The sequence below is a fragment of the Maylandia zebra genome, linkage group LG8 (genome assembly GCF_041146795.1).
Source record: "Maylandia zebra isolate NMK-2024a linkage group LG8, Mzebra_GT3a, whole genome shotgun sequence".
NCBI lineage: Eukaryota > Metazoa > Chordata > Actinopteri > Cichliformes > Cichlidae > Maylandia > Maylandia zebra.
Window position 1 is genome coordinate 13854697 of NC_135174.1, and position 11246 is coordinate 13865942.

The following is an 11246-nucleotide window of genomic DNA, read 5'->3' on the forward strand; positions in this document are numbered from 1 at the left end:
GGAAACACATCATCATGTAGCAATTTCAAATATCCAGTGGCCTTGAGGTTTCCATTGATGAAGAATGGACCCACTATCGTTGTACCCCATATACCACACCAAACCATCACTTTTGTTGTGCCAACAGTCTTGGAGGGATCCATCCAATGTGGGTTAGTGCCAGACCAATAGCGGTGGTTTTGTTTGTTAACTTCACCATTCACATAAAAGTTTGCCTCATCACTGAACAAAATCTTCTGCGTGAACTGAGGGTCCTGCTCCAATTTTTGTTTTGCCCATTCTGCAAATTCTGTGTGCCGATCTGGGTCATCCTCGTTGAGATGCTGCAGTAGCTGGAGTTTGTAAGGGTGCCATTTGTGAGCAGCTAATATCCGAAGAAGGGATGTTCGACTAATGCCACTCTCCAGTGACATGCGGCGAGTGCTACGCTGTGGGCTCTTGCTGAATGAAGCTAGGACAGCCACTGATGTTTCTTCATTAGTGACAGTTTTATTGCATCCACATTTTGGCAAATCCAACACTGAACCAGTTTCACGAAACTTAGCAAGCAGTTTGCTAACTGTAGCATGGGAGATGGGTGGTCTCGTAGGGTGTCTTGCATTGAAATCTGCTGCAATGACCCGGTTACTGCGTTCACCAGATATCAACACACTTTCGATCCGCTCCTCACGCGTTAACCTCTTCGACATGTCAATGGCTGTGAACAGAGAGAAACTTGTAAATAACTCATGAAAGAATAAAGTTGCGTTGAAACCAAGCACACCATTGTTTTTCTTGTGACATCAATAAGTTTGATGTGTCACATGGCCCTCTTCCTATTGAAAAAACTAAAGTTGTATCCAAGATGGCCGACTTCTAAATGGCCACCATGGTCACCACCCATCTTGAGGAGTTTGCCCCCTCACATATACTAATGTGCCACAAACAGGACTTTAATATCACCAACCATTCCCATGTTATTACGGTGTATCCATATAAATGGCCCACCCTGTACAGTAACAAGCCTTTTTTGTTAATGTAGAAAGTAGAGTTATCTTTTTGTTAAAATGCAGGGAGTAAAAGTAAAAAGCTGACAGACAAATAAATAGTCAAGCAAAGTAAAAATACCTGAAAAGTACAATAAAGCTTTGATTATCCTCTGTTGCAGATGCAGACAGCTGGAGGCCTGAAGACCGGGTAATCATTCCAGATATACTTCTTTGAAGTCTGCCGCCTGAGCGGATGCATGGTTGACGCATTGTAATGTAAATTCTCCACAGGTCACAAAAACAGGCGGGCATGCGGACGTCCGCTCACTGTCTGATGTCAAACTTTACGTCACTCAGACCTGAGTGGGCTCTAGCGAACACACTGACAGCAAAAGTATAATCAAGGCTTAAGAAAGTATTTGTACTTGATTATTTTCCCACCTCTGCATGGTGCGCTACATAGCTCCACTTCATGTCTCAGAACTCTTAAACTATTGAAAACCCATCTTTAATTTGATTATTCAAAAAAAAAAATAAATCTGTGCCCATAAAGAAACACATTTCTGTGATGCACCGTGCAACTGTAGTTTCGAAAGGTGTACTGAAAGTAGTAATAGTTTAAGTTGTTACTACAATTCTGATTTTTCAGTGATTTAAAAATCGGATACTTCGATGTATCTGCTCATATTTTTTCATTGCGACAGAAACAGATGGATTTTCTAACATTTGTTATTTATAGTTATTTATTTACTCATTTACGTTTTGTCTGACTGCGCTTATTGGTGTTTTATTTTGCAGAGTGCCCTCCAGTGGACAAACTGTGCAACATTAACGCTCATAACATGGTTGAAAGGAGTTCCTCTTGTCTCTTCTTTACTTTTAATTTTTATTTATAAATGCAGGCATCTATAGATCAGTAAATATCTGATATCGATCGGTAACATCAGTCCACTGATAAATTGGGCTGTAGTTGTTTGCAGTGTCCAGTTTCCAGTCAGATCCACTCCTCAGGAAGTACAAGTTGAAGTTTCAAAATACGACTTCACTAATCTGGATGATGTCACTATCTTTTGTCCATCTTTTACATACAGCCTATGACTGCACCACCCTTTTTTTCTGCCTTGTAATCGGTTGATAACATTATTGGGAGATTACTTTTTTCAGCTCCCTTATTCACAACAAATCCCCACAGTTTTACACTGGATGCCCTTCCTCACACAATCCCAAGAAGATCTCTGTCTCCTCCCAAGATTAGACTGGGGATTGTTTGCTTTTTAGGCAAATGTAAACCACCACACTATGTAGCACCTCATTTGATAACATGAAAAACAAGAAAAGCTAGTTATTGCCATACAGCTAGTCTTCTTCCCTTCCACTAAGATATGGCTAATGGCACAGTTAATGCAACAGTAAGGATAAATTACCACACACAAGACCCACAATATTGTCCTTTGTGATATGGAACCTGAACACCTCATCATACATTACACAGTGCTTCAAATCATACTCACTGTTCATGTATTACAAAGTGTTTTCTTCCTTTATTTTGCAGCAGTGTATCAATCTGGCTCAAGCTCAGACAGTCTGGCGTTAGTATTCATAGCTTGTAGCAAAATCCAAACTTTTCACTGCAATCTTGTGACATGCAGCCCCGGAATCTATTTGATAACCCGCCACGAATAGGTGTTCCCTGCTTTGTCTTTGAAAAGTGATTGAAATTCCTTACACCTACACCCACTCATGCGCCTACCACCACAGAGGCACACAACAAACCTTACAGAATGCAATAAACCTCAAAGGATGGTGGTCTAAAACATAACTGTACAAACTAGATGTGAAAAGGAGGAATGTGGGGGGGGCAAGAGCCGTGTGAATTTTCCACGTTTGGTGTGTTGTTTTCGAAACATCGAGCAAAAGCAGAAAATAGGATGTTTTTTTGTTTTTTTACAAAATGCAATTTATCAGTGTACAGCATGTGCTTTAGAAGCAACAGAATTAATAATCTCATAAATTGTGCTTCCGTTTCATTTAATGAAGTTTATGAACAAGCATTGTGATTAACGCAGTGATTAAATACTTCTGCAACAAAAACATAAACCAGGATTTGGAAACAAAGCACGGAGTACAGAGTGAAATGCTCGTTACAGCACATGTCTGCTTCATGTCGGAAAGAACGGAAGAAAATATCTTTCACCTTTTGAAAGAAAAAAAAAAATGAAGAGTAAGTAATATCAGGTGGTTCATACTTGCCTTATGGCTTTACATTTTAGATTTACCGCCACAGTGGTGCAGCTTAATTCTCTTCTCCCTGAAGACTTCACTGACATTTTCCAAGGGCTTGCTTTCAAACTCTACTTTGATTAGTCAAGCAGATTTTAAAAGGAACTAATCCCCTTCCCTTCGAATTTTCTCTCTTTTTTTTTATGAAGCAGTCAGCAATAAAGTCAGCAATAATACAGAGTAACACAAACGGAAATCTGAAAATGATGCCTATATCTGGCAACAAACAGGGTGCTGATGCTGGTAACTGATCATTACAAGTGCAAAAGCAATGTCGTCTTAGATTTTACTCTGTTCATTAGAGTCACTTCAAAGGAAAGTACTGCCTCGGCTGCTTCGCTCGGAAATTGTCTAGAGACTGCTGATAGTTAGCTATTCACTTTAGCCTTGACACATTACTGAAGGCAAACCACTTTAAAAGAACATTTTTGGAATAGCTAAGTTTTTCCAGCACCACGTAAACATACATCTCGAACCTCTACTCCCACTTAAAGTCGTGCCCCACCATTTCATAGAACTTGACATTATAAGGTCGATAGAAGTCTCGCAGTTGCTCAATAGCGTCTCGGTCTATCTGCACATGAGTCCTCCCCTTTGACTTGCCAAGGCAGCGGGGCGAGCCGCTGCTCTCCGGCTTTTTAAGGCAGGGAAAACCCTTGGTGCGGTTGAAATAGAAGTGTTTGTCGGTGACGATGCGTTTCAGCCCAAGAAAGTCCTGCACCCGAGCCATCTCCCCTGCTGGGTCTGTGATGAGACGCTCTCCGCTCACAAAATGGATCTGAGCCAGAGGGAAGTAGTGGAGCCAGTTTTCAAGGTGCAAAGCATACAAGCCGATCCGAATGGCGTTCCAGGACATGTCAACGATTCCCAGGCTCTGATTCCTGAAGGCCAGGTCCTGGAAGCTCGGCAGGTCCGGCGTTTTGGATAACGTCTGAGTGTAGTCCGATATTGCTCGAGTGACGGGGTCTCGCACCACCACTATGAGCTTGGTGTCTTGGGACATGGTAGAAATCCGGTGTGGTGTCTCTTTTGTCACAAAGTAGCTCGGTGTCTTCTCCATTGTGATTTGGCTTTCAAGAGTTCTTGGCATTAAACCTCTGAATGAAAGATGAAAACACAGAATAGACATTTCTCATTTACATTCATTTAATTTAGGATTTCTTTTAAAAAATACTAAACATTTGAGCGCTTAAGCAACCTTAAAAGCTAACAGGTTCAAAGGAAAGGTCACAATGCCCTTCCATTTCCTTTGTCAAAGTAAAGAAAAAAATCTATGTAACATATCTATTTAGGGCAGGATTACACAAGTGAGTTGTAAAGGCATAAAGCTACCCTAAGTGAGCTTCGGTTTGGCCGTGAACTCAATTTCTTGATGAAAATCATAATAGGAGCACTGAAGCAAAGTTGTAGTAGTCTGTTGTCACTGGAGACTTGTCTCACAGACAGCTCTCCTGTGCATCAGGCCTGAATGTTTCAGGAGTAATAAATCACCACGAATGCAAACAGAACACGTATAGCAGCGACTCTGTTCGGTGACTTCTTCAAACTAGGCCATTCTTTACAGAGGTGATATGAACAAGCAGGGCTTCGCTGAGAAAAACTTGAAGATTGATTGGAAGTTCTAGAGGAGAGAGCAGTTAATGATTATTTTCATTGTCAATTAATTTGCTAATCTTTATTTCACTTCTGTTGTTTCCCCAACTAATCCATTTCAAAACCTGTATTTTTTCCAGTGGTCACGAGGGTGACTTCTCTCTTTTTATTATTAACAGTCTATAAGACTCAAATTTGATTCAAAACCTTAGGAAATATTTTCTGATCAGTTATATGACTAGTTTTCACTCTTTATTGCTGTGGCGCATTTACATTAAACAAAAATCTGACAAAGGATCTTTTTGGTGTGGATTTGGGGCAATTTCCTCAATTTTTCAGTCAGAGCAACTCCTTGCTTGTCAAGATGGCATCAAAAAGCCAGTGGGTGATATCATGTTGTCTACATCCATCTTTTATATACAGTCTATGTTTCTGTTAAGGCTCTTCTTTCAAACCATCCATTTAAGTGATCTGAGGTTGTATTTATTCTATCATTAGCTGCAATTTTTCAAAGAATGTTAAAATCTAAAAAATAAATAAATAAATAAACGGCAATAATACTAACAAGCTCGTGGGACATATGACAACATCAAAATTGACAGCAAATTTGTCTCAGCTGTAGAGACATGGCCAACCAAGCCACCATCTGATGCTTAGTAAGATCACTTCAGACATCTTTAGTCCTTCTTCTTGTTATTTTTGCCTTTGCATAGACATTGAAAAAAAACATGTTTGTGGCACAATCAATTAGCAAATTCAAGGTGACAGTCCACACCGTTCATTTTGATTTATGAACGAATGTTTACAAGGAAGCTTCCGGGAAGCAGCTGTTTTATTTTGAAAGCAATCGGCGTCTGACCTTTTCTCAACAGCTTTGACAGCTGACAATCAACCTGCAGTAATGGGCGAGGGTTCACATCTGGAAGACACATCTCTGAGATAAAAGGGCTTCAACTGCCAACCATTGTGAAGAGTGCCAATTAGTGGAGATACTTTGAGTCTGTAATTATTATATAATACTACTGATACACATCCCTCCTGCAGCTTACATGACAGTCTATCATTAACATGAAATGCTCTTGAAAGAACCGGGGGATAAATACGAGAGCGCATCTCTGCGTAATTGCTCGTCTGTTACTGTATGCATGAGAGTTACTGTATGCATGAGAGTTACTGTATGCATGTTTTTTCATTTTATCATCAGATAAACTTGTGTTTGCATACATATGCTTCCTCTAAATCTGTGCAATTATGTGCATGTTTAATTTATGGCTATTCGGTTTGATCATCAGTCAATCGAAGCAGTTTGTTAGGGATGCACTTTGTCCCTCCACCAGGGTGAGAGCTGAGGATGTAGGTGATCAGTACAGTTTGATCACCAGTCAGAAAGATTTACCCCCCCCCAATAAACTACCAAGGTGAAAATCATGAAACTCGGAGAATTGGTGGGGCACGGGCAAAGGAAGAACCCATTAAATTTTGGAGCAGATTTGAATCGCTTCCTTTTAACTTGTGAAATGGAGCACTGACCTTGGCTGAGGATGCGCTGTCTGAGTGCCCCTTGTAGTTTAAGGTGCCTTGGGTAGCATTTGAAAAATCAATAAATAATTCCCTTTCATGGCTGTCATGTTTAAATATTATAATAAACAAACACGACTACAGCTGAGATGTCTAGGAGTTACAGCGGGCATGCAGGACGCTGTTTGCACTGTTCGCCTCCAGAGGTTGGATTTTATGAGAAATTTGATGAACTGCTCTACAGTATGTCAAAAGAAGAATAAAAAGGGAGAGAGAGAGCGCGCCACTCTCCTGCCAGTATAAACACAGCACATTCCTCAGAACTTCTCTGCAATAAAGCTTGAAGTGAGTCAATAAACTGCAGAAAACACATCCAGCATGTTTACCCAGCTCCAAGTCTGATATACACAAAGAAGCACCAAAACAGAGGGTTCATATTCATCACTGATTTTTTTAGGGAAATCAGATGATTTTACATTCTGTTATTATATTATATTGTCTCTTTCCCCCCATGATTCCTTACCTTTTCAATTTTTTTTCTCTGTAGGAAATGTAAGTAAATTTAACCACTGCAGAATTTAGACCAGGACGGAGGGGAGAAAACAGATTCAGGCATAAAACAGAAGAAAATGAGGCGCTACACCGCTTACCTGAATTCCACTGTAATTCCCTATGTACCATGTGAAGGCACACGGTTATATTGGCCTGCAATCGTTATGACCTTTTAGAAAACGAAGCTGGAAATATAGTGTATCATTCTCCATAATTTACTATCATTAACATTTAGTTTGGTGGGAGAGAAACGGCCTAATCAGATATGCAGAATTATGCAAGCACAGCTGACTAGAAGCCACAAATTTCCAGACACACTCGTGGGTCTCTGCGGGAGCAGCAGCCACGAGAAAAGGCTGCTCTTTGACCAGTTTCTAGATTACATAAACTAGTTAAATTAGTTAAGCTAAAACCACTTTAACCAAGAATCTTAAAGTCAGATGTTGTGCAATAAAAGCTGACTGAAGTCCAATCTGGTGTAATTTCCTACTTATTACTATGATTTCTGATAAATTGCGGGATTTGTGGAGCAGATGGACATGCACCTGCACAGGTGAGACACACGTTGTCTTACCTGTACCACTCCAGGCCTCTGTCATAGTTCCTGTCGAAGAAGTGTGTTTCGGTTCCCGCCGCGCGCACATCCGGATGTATTCTTATGAACTCGAGGACGGCTCTCGTGCCTCCCTTTTTCACACCGACTATGATGGCATTTGGTAACTTTTTATTGCCGAACTTTAAATTGCTCATAGGCGGGCTGGGCGTGCCGTTCCCGGCGGTGTGATGAGCGAAATGGGGTCTTTGGTCGGCTTTCAACCGAGACGCCTCAACAGCGCTCAACCTCGCGTCCGACGGTAAAAGGCAGGAGAGGGATTTCTGAAGGCGCCTTTTGGCTCCATCTGCTCGCTGACAGCTGGGCGTCGGATCACCTGACGTTTGCATGATGGCACCGTCAGGGAATAGAGCGCAGTAGAATAAATATGAAAGGAAAAGGGATAACAAGCAGATGGACGTTCCTCTGAGCCGGTGTGAGAAGGGGAGAAGTCGACCGAAGAGGAGCACGCATGCCATCTCTCCATGAGTATGAACAGTGCATGATTTTTTTAATTGATTTTTGCGTTCCGTCCTTTTATGATTGTCTTAGCGGCTCCACGGGCTTTAAAGAAGAAAAACAGCAGACTTCAAGTCTGTTACCACAGTCCATCTGAGTCCCATCGCTTCAGCTCCTTACCTGAAAAGGTATCTTCCCCTGCGCACCGAGTTGCGAAGCCATCCTATTTTAAAACTCCTGGACGCGTCCGTGGCCATCACGCAAGGATGCAAAAGCTGTGCGCGCTCTCTGGCAACTTGAGCGGACTGTCAGCTCCAAACCGGCTGAGCGACAGAAAAATATTTCCACACAGTGACGTCACGGTGTCTTTGCATTAAAAATGGTAAAAAAAAAAAAAAAAAAAGAAAAGATAAAAAGTATTCATCTGTCTCCACTTGCTCATCTCACTTTACCTTTTATCACGTTTCATACTAACATCTAAGCACCTAGTCGACTCTTTGTTCATTTAAAGGTAAACATACAGAATGTTTGTAAGTATTAATATTTGAAGCACTTTATTAACGTAAAGTGAAACATTTTTGTTAATAAAATCAATAGTATTAGAGCTGATTTACACCAACACACCGGAAAACACGAGAGTAAAAATATCTTTAAATATCTATAATTTAACACTTTAAGATCCAGCAAGCTTTGCTCTTCCTGTTGGACCAATCACAGCACTGGTTCAATCTCTTCTGATGCGGTTAAATTTAAACACACTGAACACAGTTGGGTTTTTCCCCCCCATTTTTTTATGGTTCATGACCTTAAAACTGTATCCAGTCAGCAGAGAGTCATTCGAGTGTTCAGAAGGTTGGATAAAATCAACTCTCTAAAGTCCCAATGTGAGAATTTACCTCACACTCCATTACTGGGAAAATTAATCACCACCTACTAATAATCAGTTTCACTTTTAAGTTAAAAAAGGACTATGTGAGACTGATGTCTTATAACTATTCTGGTCTTCGTTCATTTGATAAAGCATGATCCAACTTGTCATGCCATCTGAACTTTCGTGTTGTGTCCTGAATTCCCAATTAAAAGTTTCCTTACATTAGCACAATCTGGCTGTAGGGGTGGGCAGATTGATCCAAATATTGATACTATTGATACCAACGCTGATATTTGCATCAGCTCGATACTAGCACGAGTGGATCGATACTTTGTATCCATCCTCTAAGTTAAGTATGTAGCCTTTTTGTGTTGACTGCCAGGCCTATTTTATTTATAGCCTATAGCACACTGTAAAAACAGAAGTTGACCCACACACATTTACATTTCAGGTCTCAACAAACAAATAAACCCTACTTTCAAAATACATGAAAAGCTGAAAAGGTGTTTTTTAATGTGTTAACTAATTATTGTGAAAAGCCAAACTCACAGTGATTTAGTGATCATTAACATGTGTTCAGAATTTGCAAATTCATGATGATTTATGTCATAAATCATAACAACTGCTCTCTCATACATAAGCTGCCTTCATAGGTTAAAAGTATCGGTATCGATATTGGTATCAACAATACTGTCCCTGTATTTACTTGGTATGGGATCGATACCAATATTTGCAATATGACACATGTTGTAAGACTGGACTTTCTGTGGTCTCAGGGCCTCTTTGGACTGGTTTAGTTGTCCACTTTGCTCCTTGTATTGTTTCCCAGCTTCTATATCAGTAGTCTTGTTCCTGATCTTGTTAGACCTCCCCTCTCCTTGTAGCAAGTAGGCATTAAAGCATCGTTGTGTGGTCATACACTTCCTGATGACAAAAACAAATGCAGACAAGCTCACAGTGGAAAAAGAAGAGGATGAAAGCTCCCCGGACTGCAGAGACGCATGGGGAGGAGTTGAAGTGTCACAGTGGTGCTCCTGCGGGTGTCTGCGCCCAATCTGAGAAGCCTCTGATTAAAGAATGATTTATAGGGGCTGGTTGGAGAGACCCGCTTAGCAATCCGTCTAGTGAATGAGATTTTTCCTCAGGAAGAGGGCGGGTAAATCAAACCTCGGGGTGAGAAGCCTGCTATGCTCAGCGATGGGGCGCAGTGATTAAACGTTATAATCACCTCTGCCATGTGCACAGCTTGACTTTTCAGTGGAACAATCAAAAATATTGTTGAGGAAAATCAGTTTAACCTCAGTTTCATTTACTGAACATACGGTTTATCTTGTTCTAGCTCATTACAGAGAAGGACAACTTTTTTTTGACTGATATAAACTATGACAGAAGTGCAATGTGGAACAATCTAGTCAGTGCCATTTTTTTAAGGAAAAAAAAGATATGAAAGACCACCCGGGCTTTCCAGGAGAAAATTTAAGAGTGAGACATTCCCCTCCTTAGCCATTCAGTTTAACTAAGACTCATATTTAGATTTGAGATTCCAGAGAGAGCGGTGGGGGTGTCAGGCTTGACAGCATGAGTCATGATCTATGTTTAAGGAATGAATGATGTGTCTGTAAATGCACAACATATTTCTTAAAGTGTTTGATTGTCTTTGGGAGCTCACTGAATACGGGTGCCAATGACCACTCACTCCATCAGAGGCACGGCTCATTTGTCAGAGGCAAGCGAAGCCTGGAGGGAGGGTTCCTCGGCTTGTCCTGACTCCGATCAGACACTGGGGGAAGATACAGATGAGCCAGGCAACTTTATATTACAGATGGGTGAAGAATCACTCCCACAGTTTCCGTTCACACCCTCTTTGGAAAAAAAAGTGCACACACAGAACTGTTTTGTTAAGTGACAAACATGTAGTCACACAGTGTTGCTTGTATATCAGGAGGCCAATTAACAACATTTTTATCTTCTTTTTTAATATACGGCTTGAAAGGAAGAATTTATTCTTGACTTCAGACATGCAAATTGCCATTCTGAACACAGCTGAAGGACTGATTCCAGATTTTTAGCAGGTGGCATCATGCACTGCAACTGGTCTGGTGTATTTTTGTGTCTTCAAATTCCCTTCTTTTTCAACATGCCTTTTTTAGGGGTTAAAAAGGGCATCCAGTTTTCTCCAGCTGTCAAATATATAAGGATCACTGGATAACATTTCTACATGACATCTATTTCCTTTCAGCATGCCCAGCAATGACACAACACTGACATCTGCCGGCCACACTTTGGCATTACAAAGTGCGCCATAACAGATAAGATCGCAAGTGAAAACGAAAGCAAGTCCTCAGCGTCAGGTTCCTGTATCAGAGGCTAGCAGTGAACGGAAGAACAACAACATGAATAAAAGTAAGTTTAA

General features: G+C 40.9%; 1 protein-coding gene across 2 annotated transcripts; it reads right to left on the reverse strand.

The window, feature by feature from the left end:
• Positions 1 to 2513: 2513 nt before the first annotated feature.
• LOC101482104 (heparan sulfate glucosamine 3-O-sulfotransferase 2) lies at positions 2514 to 8295 on the reverse strand. Of its 2 annotated transcripts, none has more exons than XM_076887418.1 (2): positions 8143 to 8295; positions 2514 to 4345 (listed from the first exon to the last, which is right to left on the reverse strand). In XM_076887418.1, the coding sequence occupies exons 1-2, from the start codon at positions 8217 to 8219 to the stop codon at positions 3727 to 3729; spliced, it is 696 nt and encodes a 231-aa protein (XP_076743533.1). In that variant the 5' UTR covers positions 8220 to 8295; the 3' UTR covers positions 2514 to 3726. The 2 variants fall into 2 exon arrangements, with proteins under 2 accessions (XP_076743533.1, XP_004571420.2); XM_004571363.3 differs by having other exon boundaries at positions 7486 to 8295.
• Positions 8296 to 11246: the final 2951 nt, after the last annotated feature.